Source organism: Mya arenaria, chromosome 16, assembly GCF_026914265.1.
Source record: "Mya arenaria isolate MELC-2E11 chromosome 16, ASM2691426v1".
NCBI classification, from domain to species: domain Eukaryota; kingdom Metazoa; phylum Mollusca; class Bivalvia; order Myida; family Myidae; genus Mya; species Mya arenaria.
This window is the reverse complement of record NC_069137.1, coordinates 51,819,379-51,839,061: the sequence shown is the minus strand read 5'-3', so window position 1 is coordinate 51,839,061 and position 19,683 is coordinate 51,819,379. Positions and strand designations below refer to the sequence as shown.

Here is a 19,683-nt window from a genome sequence, read left to right as displayed (position 1 = left end):
AAGATCTTTGCTCTAGTTTGTTTTAAAGACAATATCTCTTTGTACTAATCTTATTGTTAAACAAAACTCTTTGCTCTTAATGGAAGTAAAAATTCCTAACTCAAGTATATATTTTAGTACAAAAGATATTTACTCTTTACCTCTTTGCTCTAATTTCCATTTTTGGAGAAAACTCAGTTCTTAATTTCATCAGAATACTTAAACTCTTTCCTCTAAGGTTTGTTGTTGGACAAAAACACTAAACTCTAGTCTCATTATACTAGGTCAAATCTCAACTTTGAGTTTCATTTGAGGACAAATCTCACTCTGATTTTCATTGGATGACAAATCTCCACTCTAATCTTCATTGGAGAACAACAATTCTACTCCGATTTTCATTGGAGGACAAGTCTTGACTCTGATTTTCATTGGAGGACAAATCTCTACTCTGATTTTCATTGGAGGACAAGTCTTTACTCTGAATTTCATTGGATGACAAATCTTTACTCGGATTTTCATTGGAGGACAAGTCTTTACTCGGATTTTCATTGGAGGACAAATATCTACCCTGGTTTTCATTGTCAGTATTATAGGGACTAAACGCCAGATGATACCATTGCGAGAAAAACAGAAAAAAAGACAAAAACTTACATAAAATCGACATCATTGCATACAAGGCATTGAAACTATACTTACTGATGTATCACATCTCTTATACATCACATGTATCTTTTGCAGTTTTTTGCGTATTTTTCAATTTTGAAATTTACTAGGTCTATCATTAATTCCAGTATATTTTAAAAAAGCGTCTGTTTATTTATCAGTACTAATCATGTGGCTTTCACATGCTAAATATACTCACTATTAACTAAGGAAACCATAGTATGCGCTATTTTTAAATGGATGACTCAACTTACACAAGCTCTTGGCTTGTTTTGAGGAAATACTGATTTTAAAACCATCTGGTGTCTGGTCCCTTTAAACTGTATTTAAGATAAAAATAGAATTTCAAAATTTTCAAGCAGTGAAAAAAATACTTTGGCCTTATTTGTCTGTCTGGAAGGTTTTCATGTGAAATGAGTCCTGCATTATTCTATAGCCATTTGCTTTAATTGCTCAAGCCTTAATTAGTTAAACTGCCATGAATATTTAATGAGAACTGTATCTTGTAGTATTTCAATTGGATGTTTTGAAGATGAATTATCTTGGAAGATGGTAGAGGGAGTTTTAGGTTTGTTTTTTGTTGAGGAGTAAATGGTTTCTTGCTTGACAACAATAATTGTGATTTTGAATGAAGTGCTTATTTCAAAAGTCTTGGAAATACAAATTTGCTGGAATTTCAGAAACACAAATTTGATATACCGTAAAGTATTGTTGTTGAGTTTTTTCCCTGCTTAGCAACACGAATATGTTGTGAGTTTGAAGGTAGTGTTGAAGTTAGGAAAAAACAACTTGGAAATATGGAAATGTAGGAATTTGATATGAATATGATGGAGAATGAGTCGGTCATGCATATTTATGGAGAATGTCCTGAAATTTTTGGTTGAAGTTTTGGATAGTCTGTGAATGTGAATAAGTATGGTTTACTGGTGGAATTTTAAGCTCATCTCTTGCAAAGAAAAACATTTGATGTATCATCATAGCCTTGTTGTCATTTCATCTTTGGCATCATTTATACAAAATCTTTGACTTTAGCCGTTATAACTCAAAAACTATTGATGATATTTCAATGAAACTTGCTACTAATGTTTCCAAAAACAATACACACAAAGCAAGGTGCATTACTCTTGCTTTAATAATTTTAGAATAATTATAATGCCCCTTGACTGGATGAAAACACAACAGGCAACCATTGGTGTTCGCTCTGTGGCACTCTTGTTATAAATTTAAGCTGATAATGATTTAATTAAGAAATATAACACACCACTGAGGGTCATATAACATATAAGGACCGGCCAGTCAGCCACTGAAAGTGTTTATGACCGAGGCGTTAGCCGAGGTCCATTCACCTTCGGGCGCTGTCTGGCCGGTCCTTAAAATTCCATATGGCTCGAAGTGGTGTGTAAATATTTTTTGTATTATACCGAACATTTTATATTACCAATATGTTTTAAGCGCTGAAGATGTGTTATATAGAAAAAAGCAAATAAAATGTTTACCTGCGACATATTTTCGCTGTTGTGAAAATAGCAACCCCACTTATAGTTGTATGACGTCTAAGCGGTCTGGACCAGCCAAAGGTATGATATAGACTGCTGACATCATACAACTGGATTTTCGTTAAAATACAGTGAAATAGGAACCAATTGACTTTTATAATATACACAAAGAAGGGACACATGTTTGTAAAGCATAATATTGTCATATAGAGTAGAAGTGACCATTATTTGAGTAGTTACCTATTTTTACTGGAACTTGGTTATCCTCCACTGTATATGTTTACAATTATTGCCTGTTTATTATAGATTGTAATGAAAGGTATGGATATTTTAGTATTTACCAAATTTTACTGCAGATGGAACGTGGTTATTCTTCACTCAATTCAAATTATTGCCTGCAAACTCTCGATTGTATACAGCTTTTAGTGCTTGAACTCAGTGAAATATATTATGATCTTACACTGGAAAAAACAACATTTCTCCTCTGTTTATTCAATAAGTGAACTTGTAGCATTATTTAACTAAAATTTGTGATCTAAGGATGTTTTGCTTTTGTACGCTCGTTGGTAAGAATGTCCCGTATCTTGGAAACAAGAAATGTAACAACTTTTTAGGCCTAATGTACAATTAAATCATAGATAAAAATCATTTCTGCACCATAATGAATTATTTTCTTAATTACAACTGATTGATTTTTCTGTTTTAGTCTCTTTTTACAATGATTGATTTGGAATCATTTTCTAGGCTTTCTGGTAAATCCATTGATTTTGGTGAATTTTCTATTCATCTGGGGCATTTTCATAGATGAAAGCCTTATGCATTTACCTTGGTCTTTAATTAATATATCTTTTGAAACGGATACAATTATTTACGCCAGATTCAGATTATGACATGAAAAATACAGCATTACATCAATGTTTGAAAGGACGTATATATGGATAGCAATCAATTTTAAAGGGACACATTCATGCTTCATAGGACCAGACAATGTGAACAAAGTAATTTTGTGTGATTCTTTACTTTAAACAAAATGCTTGTTACAATTAAAAATACGTTATTAAACGCTCAAATAAGCGTTATATTGTTAATAAATATTTAGACATGTGAAAGTATGTGGTCTATTTTGCCAAAAAGTGTTTAAGTAACGCTTTTGAAAATATTATTATTTTAGTTTCAAATTGTTTTGAAGATTCTGTTAAAATGAGTATGAATTATGCCAATTACTTTTTGTTGTTTGTTCATAAAGTTAAGTAAAAAAACTCAATTTCAACAACAACAAAAAATGCTGATATATAAGATATGTGGCTGGGTCCCTTTAAAAAAGCAGTTGTTTTCAATCATTCTCAATTAACTCACTGAACTGGAAAGATAGTTAAAAGTGTACTTTCATTTTAAATACCCTGGATTTTCCATTCTTCATTAGCTTCATATGTCTGTGGTGGATTATTTTGAACAGAAAATATGTAGAAGTAGTGACAGGAAGGCAACTCAATGCTTTCAGCATTCTCAAATAATGCTCTTATACGAAAGGAAAAAGATCAAATTATTTTAAAAATATGCTGTGAAAAAAACAAAATGACTGTTATGTTTTTGCAATTATTTCTGTAAAATAATGTAAAAAAAAATCTTTAGATAAAAGCAGTATTTAATTAAGCTACTACAAACCAATTTTAAGGATTTGTTCATGCATTGGAGTTGAACAGATTCAGGCAATTTGGTATAACGATTTTATTTGCAAAACATTCAAGTTTAGAACAATGAAATTAACTGTGGATCAAACGCTGGGATAGATAATACGAAAGGGAGGTAATAGTGTGAAATAATGGATAAAAACACTTAATACTCTGTGTTAATGAATTGTTTCAGTCTTGTTCATTCCCTGAGTTTGTAACTAAACAAAACTTAAATTATTGATTCCAATTCCAAAACCATGTTCTATGGTACGCAGGTAATAATTTTAAACGTATTCTTGGAAGATTATCTATCGTTATATATGGAGAATTCTACTAGTTTTATTGAGTAAATGCTACAGAAGAATCAATCTACATTGACTTATAAAAGAACAACTTACTTATAAGTAAAAAAAAGATTCAGCCGCAAAACAGATCCTTCATGATGTGTGTATGTGATAGCAACATTTGAGAAAAATTGTACAAAGCAAATATTTAAAAGTTTTAAGTTTGAAAGACTTGAACCTTTCAAAGTTTAACATTAAAAAAAGGATAAAATGTGCATCATGTCACCATGGCAACCATCAAGGCTTCTAGGAATAGACATGTAACCAATAGCAACAGTGACCTTGAGGAAGAAGCCAAAGAGGTCAAGGTCAAACGACCACGACTTGAATGGGTGAAAAATCCAGTGATTATAGCTGCTGTGTTGAAATTGAATGATAGAAACAGGACGGTGCATGATATGGTGGAATCCCATTCCTTTGCAGTCAATGCAAACCAACAAAAGAGGGTATTGAAAGTAAGAGCTGTAAAATGTATGACTGTAAGCTAGTGTGATTCCCTCCCCTGTATTGTGATTTTTTTCCAGATACTTTTTAGTTCAAATATTGCTATTAATGTAAAACAAAATATACTGTCAAATGTAACAGCTGTATAAACATTAGGTGGTGTGATTCCCTCCCCTGTATTGTGATTTTTTGTGGTAAAATTCATTTACTTTCAATGTTTACCAAAAGAGGGTGTTAAAAGTAACAGCTGTATGAATATAAAGTGTTTTTTTCCCTCCCCTGTACCTTAAATATCTTCTGTATCTTGAAATATGAGCTCAATGGTTTCAAAATGTCAAAACTGGAGCAAATTGTTGCTGTTCCTCCGAAATGGACAGATCGGAAGCTAAAAATAGAATATCTTCGCAACCCAGTGATAGTAGCCCTTATCCCTCAAGAAATTGAAGGACGGACTCAGCTAGGGCCAAATATTGACCCCCCGGCTTATCAGCCAACATGGTATAAAAATACCGGTAAAGAAAAAAATACAGATACAGAGAAAGTAAGTTAACATTTTAGAGATTTCACTGAAAGCATTTTATTTGTTCCATGTAATTCTTGCATATTTTTTTTGTGTATTAGAGTTATACAGTGGAAACTCACTAAACCGGACAAGGTCCGGACTGGGCAAAATTTCCGGTTTAGTGAGGATTCCGGTTTAGTGAGGATTTGATGTACGGAGAAAGTTTACTCAAAACATTAACTGAGTTAACCTTTAAAGGCTTTTGTTGTTTAGACGGAGGTTGAGACATGATTAAAGCACTTGCAAAAGTGATAAGCATAATTAAACATTTTTGCGTTTTTATAATCATCTTTTTTCCAAGTCTTGAAATAAAACAACTCGCATAATTTAATGCTTGTTTAGTATGTTTGATAGTTTAATTAACGCACCGCTCTAATTTGATTCAATTATAGAAGTCTTTAGATAAAACAACCCTCCAAAATGATCACTGAATAACCGTTTCTATTTCTTTATTTTCTGCAACAAACAAATTAATGTTTCAATCAATTTTCTTTTCACAAGTTTGATTATCGCACGACAGTCAGTCCACAGCGCAATCATCATTATCGATTATCGAGTTATCACAACATCACAGGTGTAATATTTAATGACGCACCGGCTGTCAAAACAAAGTAACACGCGAATCGCGAATTCCTAATACTCAAAATTATTTTGACATGTTTGAACAAATAAACGTCCGGTTTTGTGAGGTAAAATTACGTTGACAACTAACAAATTTTCTCGATTTTTTTGTCCGGTATCCGGAATTCAGGGGTTCCGGTTTTGTAGGGATTTTTTTACATTGAAAATAAAAGGGGAAAACCGGGACTCTGAAAAAAGTCCGTTATCCCGAGGATTCCGGTTTTGTGGAGATCCGGTTTAGTGAGTTTCCACTGTATAAGTAAGATGTTTTATTTCCTAAACACAACAAAACATTAGTCTTTTTCAACTGAGTGTATAGAAATAATATACTTAATTAATTAATGTTTATATAAACATAGATATATATTCAGTTGACTCAGATCTAGAATTTTGGTTTGACTGGCCACCTTAACTGTACCTTAAGGAATTCAGTTGACTTACTGCCATTCCTGTGTTTAGATATTTAGTTGACTGGCTGCTATTTCCGTATCTAGATATTTAGTTTGACAGGCTGCTATTTCCGTATCTAGATATTCAATTGACAGGCTGCTATTTCTATATCTAGATATTCAGTTGACTGCCTACCATTTCCTTTCTAGATATTTTGTTGAATGGTTGTCATTTTATATCTAAATATACAGTTTTGGCTTCCATATTTGTATTAAGATATTTAGTACTGACTGCCATTTATGTATATAGATATTCAGCTGACTGGCCGCAATTCAAGTTGATTGGCTGCCATTTCTTTATATAGATATTTTGTACTTGCTGCCATTTCCATAATTAGATATCTATTTGACTGTCTGCCATTTCTGTATTTAGATATTTATTTAACTGTCTGCTGTTTTTAGGTATTTATTTGACTGGCAGCAATTTTTGAACTGAGATATGTATTTGACTGTCTGCCATTTCCATATTTAGATATTCAGTTGACTTAAATGTGGCTGCCATTTTTGAATTTAAATATTCATTTGTCACAGTTTCATCCTCTGTTCTTTATACTTAATGTGACCCTTTTATCATAAGACATATCATACAATTACTTTTTTAAACTGGTATTTTCAAATGGTAATGTTATTTATTTCAAAACATATTGTTTGATTGTTCACATAGACACAGCTAGTATGAATTTGCAAATAACTTTTTTATTGATCTTACAGTATTTTGTTTTATGTTCATTAATAACATGGCCCGATCGATAGTCCATTCCATTCCATCCTTGTTTTCTCCCAATTTTGTATCATTCAGTTTTATTATGCCCACATACAAAAACGACGTGTCCCGTGCAAGACCCGTGTCCCTACCTCTAAGGTCAAGGTCACACTTAGTATTTATTCACAATGGAGTGTTCCATATATGACATAGAGTGTAGGTTGTCATGTCCGGGCTGTAAATTTCCCTTGTATGGACAGATTTTAAAATAACTTGCCACATGTGTTCCACATACAAAGAATACGTGTCGCGTGCAAGACCCATGTCCTTACCTCTAAGGTCAAGGTCACACTTAGCGTTTATTCACAATGGAGTGTTGCATATAAAGACATAGAGTATAGGTTGTCGTGTCCGGGCTGTAACTTTCCCTTGTAAGGACATAATTTAAAATAACTTCCACATGTGTTCCACATACCAAGACGATGTGTCGCATGCAAGACCCATGTCGCTACCTCTAAGTTCAAGGTCACACTTAGTGTTTATTCACAATGGAATGCTGCTTATAAGGACATAACAGTGTAGGTTGTCAAGTATAGGTGGTATTTTTTATGTTTAGAGGCAATTTAAAATAACTTGCCATATGTATTTGACACGTAAAGGCAAGATCAACTTTTCATGTACTGACCTTGTTCATAGGTCAATGTCACATTCGGGGGCATTCGTCACATACTGTGGCAGCTCTTGTTTTTTGTTTATTCTAATTGTTTGTTTATTTTTGATATTATGATGGTTTTAAATGCTGTATTTCTACAGTCATTGTCACTGAATGCCAGTATGCCCCCTGGGACGAACAATCTTCAAACGGCAAAACCTGAAGTATATGTTGTTGTTATATTGTGAGATATATGGTACTTAAGTATTGGGTCTGTCACAATCACATAATACACGCTTTTATTCAAAGAGTTCAACAAATTTCTCAGTAAATGAGTCTTTGGTGAAGAATCGTGGTCATGTGCTCTATTATTCTTGTAAGATGTAGAAATTGTGAAGTTCAGTGTTGCTTTTTGTATTTTTGTATTTTATTCTATATATTGGTCAAATATTAAATATCATACTCTTAGGAGATTGAAATGAAGTTTTAAGTTACAAAGAGTTGCGAATTGGACGAGGCCAACCTTAAAAAATTTCTTGTTTGGAGTAACCCTACCCAGATTTTTTAAGGTGGGTAGGTAGGTAGGTTTTTTTTTTTTTTTTTTTTTTTTCTCCAACGACAACTGGATCTTGTGTACAGTACATTCACTACATAACACTAGTTATTCAAGGCATTGTAATAAACTTTTGAACAACAAACATCTTAACTTCTGATCCTTTATTTTTTAATTTCAAAGAATTTCAATCTACTTAAGACTGACACAGAGATGAACTCAACAAAACAAACTGATGACACTCAAGATAAGCAAACGAAAATGTGAAACAAATTGGTTTACATACAATCATACATTTTTTCGAAGTTGTCGTAGTAGCTCTCCGGGATTGTTTCATCATTCTCCATTAAGATATCAAATACATCGTACCATGTGTAGTCGACATTGAATTTTCTTACAAAGTTGTTTTTAATTTTTTTATTTAAGTAATTTATTGTCACACAAAACGTAATTTCGTTCGGTTCACGTTCGACAAACTTGCAGTCAGCCATGTTTTCGAAACGCTCATTGCGATCAGCGATAAAAACCGAAGCTCTACGAGTGTGTCTACAAATCGAAAAGAACCGAAACAGAAGAAGAGCAGAAACAGAAAATAGTAGCGGAAAGGCATTGAAAAAAAAATTCGCGGATCAAAATGCCAAAAAAAAAATTGAGTCGGCAACGATTTTTATGGGTCGGTCGCGTTACTCCAAACAAGAATTTTTTTTATTTTAGGCCCTAGCATTTACTGTCGATTTATCGGAGGTAGAAAACTGATATAATAATTATCAATTTAAAATCATATATTTCCGTTTGTATATATAAATAATTCAGATAGTGTTTCATAATTTATAACTTCAAGTTTTTTATGTATTCATGACTTGTCTCTTTTTGTATTTCCATTTAATAAATTATAGGAATAATTAATTAAATTGATTATACATTGCTCAAGGTTGGCTGTAATATTATGAGTGTGAAATTTCATGAAGGACCATGATGACCATGTCCAAAAATCATTGTAATTAGAGTGTGTTTCTCTATCTATACTTATATCATAAATGTTGATATTACACAAAATTTCGCTGCGTAAAAATTCCCTGGTGAAATATGAAAATCCCTTGGAATTCAGACCAAAATCCCCTGGGAAGCCTCTCAGAAATATGGCATTTAAATATTTCTTATATTCTTATATCATAAATGTTGATAAAAATTTCGCTGCATAAAAATTCCCTGGTGAAATATGAAAATCCCTTGGAATTCGGACCAAAATCCCCTGGGAAGCCTCTCAGAAATATGGCATTTGTATGAACTGATATGCAAGTTATTTCCAAATATGTCTCAAAAATGGTTTGCAATCAAAACTATGGTATGATAGTATTGATATTACCCTTAATAAGTTTAAATTCTGAATTTCATGCAAGGGAGATAATACAAAAAATGAAAGTTTGGGTAAAAGAAGCTCAACACTTACCTCCCTTAGTTTTTTCTTAGAAATATATAGGGGAGGTAATGATAGCTCTGCAGTTGAAATGCTTCTGTTCTTATCTCCCTTACTGCTTTAAGAAAACAACATGAACATGCAAACAGTTTAGAAATTGATAATTTTATGAAACATTAATATTACATTATCAAGTCTTTCACCAAATTATCAATAAAGCAGTTCATCTGACAACCAAAAGGAAAGTTAATTTCAGCAATAGCTGGAGAAATTAAAAACATTTCATGGAGAGTCATTTGATGGGACCACAATTTGGGTTAAATCTAAAACTCTTGTTGGAAAATTTCTTATTTTTTTTTAATTCATTGTAGGGTAAGTCTGATTATGACATTGCATTCACTGACATCTCTTGTCCTAAGATAAATGAAAAGAAAAGTGTCTTTTAACATAAAAGTATGTATTTTCAATCAAATTTCAATGAAAGCAAAGTATTTCAGATATTATCAAGCAATTATGATTAGTGAAAGAATTAACTCAGGAAAATGACTAAAGTTAGGAAATGACTTAATTAAAGGGGCTGTACTCCATATGATGAAACAGCGAAAAAAAGAGAAAATTGTGGAAAACTGACATAAACTTGGTATCGATCGATGTGTACAATGCATTGAAACTTACTAACTGAAGTATCTCATAGTTTACTCGATTTTTTTTCACATTTTTTTTTTTATAATTACGATATCAAAGAGTAAAACATTTTATTAAATAAATGTCCTGAGAGTCGTTACAGAAAAAAGCTTTTTTTGGTGCCAATCTGGTGTATAGTCTCTTTAAGACTAATACTGATAAACTCTTAAGCAACATCATACTTTTACCAATTACCTTAGATCATAAGATCTGACTGTCATATGTACATGAATCTTTACTTACAACTGGTTTAAAACACCAGAAAAGAGTATAATAATTCAAGAGTGGATATTTTTACAAATCAAATCATCCTCAGCAACCATCATTACCTTTTCTCTCAGATTCATAAATCTTTTTAATTATCAGTATAACATAGCCTCCACTTTTCTTGTCAACATTCGTAGAGATAGTGAAAAATTGTTACAGGGAATTGATTCATGTCGAGATTTTCTCCGTCATCTGTTTGTTTTGGATGTGAAATATTGACCTGTACCATTGATGGCACATTGGACTTAATTAATTTTTGTCTTTTATGATTATTGAGAATATTTTTAGGAATAATTGATATTGAACGATGTGTTGTTTGGGTTAATAATTTTATTCACGGTGATTTTAATTGATATATAATTTGGAAACATGTGGATATCTTATTGATTTACTTTTCAGTGTAAAAGAACAGAAAAATTAATAAGAAAAACTGTATTTACTTTTAACTCGCTTCTTTTGCAAATGGATTTTATGAAGTTTTTGTATTTCATGCTTTTAAACAACTTTCCAATTTCAATCGTTTTATATTCTATTTCCTTAAAAAAGGATTATTTATTTTAAAGTATTAAAAATGAAATTGAATGGAAAAAAAAAATGTACATGAGACTACCGTTGTAAAGCGTAGGTTATTTCTATCATAAAGTTTAAAAATGTGAATTCAAGTTTTAATTTAATATGCTTCAATTAAAGCAGTATTTCATTAGCTAAAATGTCTATGTTTCGATGAAGAAAGGTTTAGGTAAATTGTAATTGTTTAGTAGTTAGTTGCCCCTTTACAATGAAATTTCTCAAGTCAAACCTTCGTCTCATTTTCGACTCAAATAACCACATAAAATGATTATAGTTTGATTCAGAAAAGTGTATTTCCTCCTAAGGTTTGCTGATAAGGACCTTTTGTCAATATTTCAAAGACAAGTAATTCTTGAACAAAAAATATACCAGAGTGATTGTTACAAAAACAATGATTTGTACTCAATTAAAGTTTTTGCAGTAGAATATTTTTCCTTTGAAATCTTGACCAAGTTTTTAATCAATATTTTCTATGTGAGAATGCGCTTTTAAAAAGTGTAAAAAAACAACATACGATTTGTAATAACTTTTGATGTTATTGGGTAAAATGAGTTAATCAAATTGAAGATTGCGATTTAACTTAAGTATTTCTGTGATATTGAGGGCTTCATGTATTGGCGCTGTTGGTTTCCAAATTTTTTTAACCTTAGCCATAACAAAAAATGTTACAAGATATTTGAATGAAATTTGGTAGAGACAATAGACACATGTGCAGCAAGGGCCGTAACTCTGAATTCAATAGTTGTTCAGATTTGCCCCATATTTGACTAATAAGTATAAAACAACAGACATATGTTGGCGTGTGCTTTGCGGCACTTTTACTAAACAGGCTTTTTAAATAGTTTAAAAGATGATACACAAGTAACTTAATTTTTTCAACAATATATGGTTAAGACGGAGCTGCTTGTAAGAGGGCGAAATTAGCACAAGTTGAAAATTCAAAATTAAACTTCGCACTAAGTAAAAATACTGATTGGGTTTCACATTTCAAATTTGAGATTTTATACAGCAGGGATTGTTTAGTTTTTTTTATTTGTGTAAGAATTCCGACTTGTTCATTCAACAGCCTTATATTTCAATAAAGTGGAACTGTTTATTAACCCTCATAGTTACGAAGTAATCAACTTTCAATTTAGATAGAAGGAGACAGATATACATGCGATTGATTAAATTCTACTGTCATTTTCTTGAACAATGAAAAATAAATATTTATTATTCTGTTTTTCATATAAATATTGATTCTGTCATTCCAAGCACAGTAAGTTGTGTTTACTTTATGGACTTTACCCAGCTATGACATTATTTAAACAACTTAATTAAGCTTATAAAATATTTTTTCTAAGAACATATAGCAGGAATGGAAATTGTTAAAAGTAAACCAAAACGTTGAGGGAAATAATGAAACCTATAAGATTGAAGGTTAGTTTTGAGTTTAATGAACTCACCTTTTTTAAGTTTGTGTGTTTTTTTCTAAGAAAAAAAGCTGAGGTATTGTCATTGTTTTAGTGTTGTAGTCAGCTGTGTCATGGTTACTGCATGGATTGCATAATCAACTATGTCATATTTAAACTAAAAGAGAAACGTTAAATATATTTAAATGAAACTTGGTATACATGTTACCAGAGACAATAAGCACATGTCTATCATGGCAACATTTCAACCATGTTATTATATTGCAAACAAAACTGCTTGAAATGCTTTACAAACCCTCTTTCTGAAAGTTTTCTAAAGAAGAAATAATTAAATATTTGTTGGATGAACATATAAAAGAAATTATTTGTGATGTCATTGATTGAAAAGTTTGTAAAGTATAATCTGCCAAAAATATTGCTAAGAAGTATCTTGAATGTGCTTAGTAAAAACCATTTCTTCTTATCATTTTTCCTATGAATTTAAAAACAATAATTTTATATTTTGGGAGGAAGTTTAATCATGTCTTTATATTCATAGATGAAATGTTCTTGGATTAAAAAGCTCTTTTTATGAAATTCACTTGCTCAGCACAATGTCGATAAACTGACCCTATGTAAAGGAGTTTTGTACATCTCGTCACGTGAGCATTCAAAACTTGAACGCACTTCTCAAATTGTCATACTGAGAAGATTTAAAATAAAAATCTTCATATGAGTTTGTGCTTTCAATGTTTTCAATTAATGATTATTTTATTCCTTTTATAATTCCGTTTATTACTCAATAAATATTAAACAATACAGTTCCTAGAGTTCATATACAGTCTAAGTTTAAATAAATATCGTCCACTCTTTTATTCTATTGATGACAAACAGAATCATTAATTTTCTATAAATCATGCGTCATTTTATTGATAAATGATGAATTCAATTGAAGATTAAAATCAAAGTCTCACATCATTATGAATTTTAATATTTTTGATAAAATAAAATTACAATACGGCCATGGGAGAGTGGATAATAGGATTTAAAAAAGCCAGGAGTTTTTCACTTAAATTGAACAACCTTAATTTTTTTTTATCATTAATGGAATTTTTTTCTCATATTTACTTAATAATGAAGGATAATAATATTAATGAAATGCCAATCATAAAATCTTTTCTTTATTAAGAATGTTGATTGTATTTTACATGAATATGTTTTTGTATAGTTAAACAAGATCTATAATAATTTAGTGACATTTTTTTTTGTATGCGTTTTGATCATTTCTAATTCTTCCCTACAGGTGATCAAACTTTAGCACTAAAGTGCAAAATGAAAAAAAATGAAAAATGTGGGTGTGAGTCAAAATTAATTACATTTAAAAAAAATGATGAGATAAATATAAGTTATGATGATGATGATCTTTGCATTTAAATGACATGTTCTGTAACTAAGATAACTGTCAAAGATTTAGTGACTTGGAATTGTTGATTCTGTCATGGAATATTTTTAGTGATGTGGCACATTTTGTGTCCAAGAGACGGTGAGATAAATTAGTTATGATGATAATCTTTGCATTTAATGGCATGTTCTGGAACTTTAGTAACTGTCAAAGAATTAGTGACTTAGAATTGGTGACTCTGTCATGGAATAAGTGATTTCAAGCATTTCGTGTTCAATACTTTTGATGTGGATGACTTTAGGTCATAGAACTTGTAACTTTAATGAGTGAATCCTGGGTTTCACGAAGAAACTTAAGTCATCTAACTGACTAAGCCAGGACTTAATACAACCTGATTGGACTCTTATTATTGAACTGTCTTATTTTATCTTAAGATTTCAGACGGGAAAATATTTTCTTGTCTAAGATTTTCCATGGAACCGGCTCTGGTGTCTAGCTCATAGTATCGGTAACTTATAATTGATGACTCTTTATTACAATTGGTGACTCTCAAGGAATTGGTGACTATCTAAACAGTTCGTACCTATGATATTTAATATTGGTGAACACTCTGCAGCTCATAGTATTAGTGACTTTTATTCAGTCGATATATATATGGTATTCAAATTGGTGAACACTGCTCATAGAATTGGTGAATTTCTCATACAGTCAATATATATGGTATTTCAAATTGGTGAACACAGCTCAAATAATTGGTGACTTTCATTGAGTTAAAGAATGGATACATTAAAGCTTGATTGATGACTTCAATCAGAATGTCAAAAGGGAAGAAAAAGGTATGAATTGTGTTTCAATTGTCTTGTTTTTCTGTCTGTCTCTCAATTATTCTCTGCGTCTGTCTGTACAATATTTCAAATTTCGTTTCTTTCTGTTAGTGTATAATATTTTGCTGTTATTTAAAAATCTAAATAATTCTGTAAATAAGTTACATGATGGAAAACAATGAGTGATCCAGCTCCATTTTACTGTGTTTTTCATGTTTCATGTTGCTTTTAATTTCACTATCTTGATATGCATCAGTTTTTCATTTTTGACTTTGTCATCTCTTAATTTCAGTTTGGTTATTACTTATTGTCGGCCGATGATAAATTAAAACCTATGAATATGGGATCTTCTTTCCGAGTAAGCCAGTAAAACCCTGTCTGCCTATTATTATACACTATTTCCATTCATGTTTCTATGGTATCATGTTGAATTACCTCCCTTTCATGTTTAAATATTTCTATAACTTCCCTTTTATGTTGCCATGTAATTATACTTGAATTACTTCCCTTTTATTTTTTCAAGGTTTTATGGTTGAATTACTTCCCTTTTATGTTTAAATCTTTTTGATTCATCCCTTTTATGTTGCCATGTAATTATATCTGAATTACTACCCTTTTATTTTTCCAGGGTTTAATGTTTGAGTTACCTACCTTTTATGTTTAAATCTTTTTATTACCTCCCTTTTAAGTTGCCATGTTATTATACCTGAATTACTATCCTTATTTTTCAAGGTTTTATGGTGGAATTACTCCCCTTTCATATTTTTATTAATGAAAAGATTCTTTTACTCCCCTTTTATGTTACCATGTTATGGTACCTGAATTATTCCCCTTCCCTGTGTTCAAATAATTATTATTGAATTATTCACCTTCCATGTATTCATATGTGATTCTTGAATTAAACTTCCCTTTTATTTCTGTTATATTTTGTGTTGTCACAAATAGTGAATTTTGAATGAGCTTAACTATCATATTTTAATATTGAGTTTGTGACTTAATCCACCTTACATTGTTTAAATAAATTATAACGATATTATTCGTCTGCATCTCAACGAAGAGGTTGTGGGTTCGATCTCCACAAGGTTCTTTCTCATGGCCCCCAAACTGATTTTACAAAAAAACAAAACTAAAATGATTCTCATCATGCAGCTTTATATAGCTGTACTCGCAATTGGGCTGAAATAGCTGAGTTTAAACCAATTGATATAATCAGTGAATAAATTCAAAGATGTATGCTACCTTTAATTCACTTTTAAACATTATATGTTTTTTAGCAATAAGACAGAGACTAGTTTTCATAACTTAGGATGTATTTTGTGCATCCAGAGGATTTAGTGTTACAACTGGAGTTATCTTCCCTGAGAATTAATTGATTTCATCAGATGCATCTTTTATTTCACTTTTATTCTCTTGGAACATTTTGTCAGAACATTTTATATCCATGTTTATGAGAAGGCGAACTTGTATTACAAATCCTGGTCTGCCTTAAAATTGACATTTTATCACCCAACAAAAACAATTCAGCTAGGTACAAAAACGAATCATTTTAAAACAGTCTTAACTACATAACAGGTAGTTCACAGTTAAATTATTTTTGCATCTATCCCATTTTTTTGCAAAAGCAACATTTATTTCAAAACTGCCTTAACTACATAAAAGAACACTCCAACTTTACCGCATTATTGCATCCATCCTTCGCCATCCAGTTTTGATGTAAATCTGGGTTTGTTTTTATGGGGTAGCCATTGATTATTGTAGAACATTACAAAGTTTGAATGGCAGAATTTCCCCATCAATTTCCCTTATCTCCTATTGATTCCTGTGTTTTTATGGGTAAGCAGATATCATGACATAGTTCTTGGAAAGGTTACAACATCTTGTATGGTTGCTTGTTTTTAACCCCCCCCCATATTTAAAAGCATAATTTTAGCCATCTTAACTTTTTATGGGTAAGCAGATATCATTACATACTTCTTGGAAAGTTACAAAATCTTGTATCTTTCTTAAAAATGTTTTACCCCATTTGTTAAAGCATAATATAGACTAAGTCATCATCTGAGTAAGCATATATCATCGCCTTTACTTCTGGCGGTAACATTTATTTACATACATGAGAAAAGCATGATATTATAATTTACATAGATTAACAACACTATTAGGATATTGATTATTCACGTAAAAAAGTAATCATTAACGTGAAATTGCTTGAACATTGGCATACCTTAATCCTTTACAGAACAATATCTATAAATTGACAACATACTTCAGTGTTCAACATATTTTTTTTCTTGCAGACCAAAGTCATTACATTTCAATGTTCATATTCATCTTTTGATCAAAAATATGCTTTGTATTGCTTTGGTACCTACAAGCTGTACATATATGTACCAGTATGTATGCCTTATGTGCTTTTTGTTGTACATGCTAAGCCCCCTGAATTTAATATTTCTTAAGTTCAATAGTATATTGTTCATTCAAATTTCCGTTATTTTGTTTTGAATTTGTTACTTAACCTTTAATGCAACTGTTTACTAAACAAACAATTGAGATTTGGTCGATTTTTTTTTCAAACGGACCAATCAGATTGGTATTTAGACTAACAAATGAAATGACTTTAATAAAATGCATTGACCAATGAAAAATAATAAGAATTTTTGAAGTTCATTGCTTATCAAAACTTAACTGACCAATCAGATTGCATGTTATTTCAGGAGAGTTCCAAGTCCAGTAAGAAGTCTGAAAGCCTCAAGGCCAGCAAGCAACCTTCAAGGTCACTGAATAGGCCTTTCCAGGTACACATACTAGATTTTTTTTTAGATATTTTGTAAATTTAAGATTTATGAAATTTTACAATAAATACTGTTTGAAAAGTTAAAAACGTTCTTTCTTCCAAACAAATCATCGAATCAAGTAAAGAAGACAACATAGTAGAGAAAGCATTGATAACACGGATTCCATTTTAGCATAGAAGTTTGAAAAATCAAATAAAATTCTAGATTACCATACTGTTCTTTGTAAAACATATAGAATGCTAGAACTGTTGATATTCTTAAAACAAGTTTTGCTCTTCTTATTCTTTCAGAAAGGAGGAAAGAAGGGTAAGAGTCTTATAGTATAAAAGTTTCCCTTGTTTAATCTTGTCAGTTTTTTAAAGAAAAAAGTCGAGGTATTGTCATAAGTTCATAACCTTGGGGTCATTCTTGAGGTCGCCAATGTCATATTTGTGAAAAATCTTGGCCATCTTGAACCGTGGCCATAAGTTAAAAAAAACTTTAAAAATATTCAAATGAGACTTAGTAGATATGTTGCCAGAAATAATAGGCAAATGCATGTTGAAAGGTCCATAACTGTGATATTGTTGATTATGCCCCTGTTTGAAATAAGAACAGACAATCGTGGTGTTGAAAACAAAATGATTCTGTTTTTCAATAATTGTTTACTTTATGAAATCTTGAAAGATACTTGCAAAAATCTTGAATGAATATTTGAAAGCAGAAAGTTTGGAATGAAAAGTGTATGAAATCATGACCAATGAAACCAAAAGCGGCAAACTAAGAATTGATTTAAAAGTTGTTCATTGCCTTTACCCCCAATAAAGTACCACAAATGGCAATTTTAGATCAAAAAGGCAAGAAAATATCATATATATATTATTTAGTTCATACTGCACATATTTAGAAAACTGAATTTCTTCTGTCATTTTCATATGCTTCAATCCCCATACTTCAAACTGGAAGTATTTGCAAGATGAGGAAGGGAAGATAACTCATAAACTTGTCAAATCAAAACATAAACCCACCAGTTACATGTAAAAGTATATTTTATCATCATTAGAATTCTATTATTTCCATAATATTTTATACATCACATTCTACAGAAGCAGAAGTAACCATACAAGATGAAGGAGAGTCAACTCAGAAACTTGACAATAAAACCAATGATGGTAATCGTCAACCTTCCAGAGTGTCCAAAAATCTGGATGCAGTTGCAGAGGGTGATGGCACAGAATTCACCAATGCGTTTGAGTTGGACGACGAAGAGTCTTGGGTATGTTAAGTATAAAGATTGAAAGTGTTGCAAAATATGAATTCTATGTATACATATACATCTTGGTTTTTTTTAGGACTTAAATATCCAAATTTAGATAATATGTATACTGTATAAGATAAAGCCATTTAACTGTGTGCTGGACACAAAAAGGTCATGTTTATTTTCTTTATCTATGTCACACTAAAATGAGGAAGCTTGTGCAAAGTGACTTTTAATTGGCTCATTTTTTAAAGTAATGCTTCATTATGAGCTGTGATTTGTCCTTGTAAATTTTATTTCATAAAGTATTAAAATCATTCAAAATTGTCACTGATATTATATATTTGTTTATTACAGTCCTCTGTTCCCCAAGCTCACATTCCAGGCAGATTCTTACAGTACAGACAGCTGGTAAGAGACTAAATATTGTTACACGAAACTTTGTATTCCAAGAAAAGAACAAGAATTATATCACATAATGCATGGACATTGTTTCTAAATGTAAGTTACCTGATATCATAAACACAAATAGAACTAAATGTTGATATATTTCATATTATTTATTGTATGTGTTGTTGACATGGTACAATGTCCAAGTCAGAAAAAAACTGTCGGTCATACTATAACAGTGTATTTATGTAAGATGTAGCATTTGCAATTTAATGATAATAGCAAAGGCTTCATCTTGCATAAATGGTCAAAAACTAGCTAGGGAACCTCAAAAAATAAAACAGTCTACAGTTATATTAGTTAAAGCATAACATAAATATTTCTTCAATGATTTCCATTTTTCAGAGTGTTTCAAAGCTTCGTGACCTTGAAGACCAGCTCCAGGTGACCTTGACCAAGACACATCGCAAGGTCAACTCCCTTAAGAGCCAGTTCAATGAACATAAAAATAAATGGGAATCGGTAAGATTTGTGTTCTTAAATTACAACAGAACATTATATTTCATAAAC

General features: G+C 31.1%; 1 protein-coding gene across 11 annotated transcripts in view; it reads left to right on the top strand.

Moving 5' to 3' along the window:
• Positions 1-19,683, top strand: part of LOC128222095 (myosin-11-like) — a 117,231-nt gene that overhangs the window by 52,108 nt on the left and 45,440 nt on the right. For all 11 annotated transcript variants that reach the window (XM_052930938.1, XM_052930937.1, XM_052930935.1 and 8 more), the window contains 5 exons: positions 17,406-17,486; positions 17,777-17,792; positions 18,572-18,741; positions 19,081-19,134; positions 19,519-19,635. In XM_052930938.1, coding sequence (XP_052786898.1) covers positions 17,406-17,486; positions 17,777-17,792; positions 18,572-18,741; positions 19,081-19,134; positions 19,519-19,635 — 438 coding nt within the window. The remainder of the gene's footprint in view (positions 1-17,405; positions 17,487-17,776; positions 17,793-18,571; positions 18,742-19,080; positions 19,135-19,518; positions 19,636-19,683) is intronic.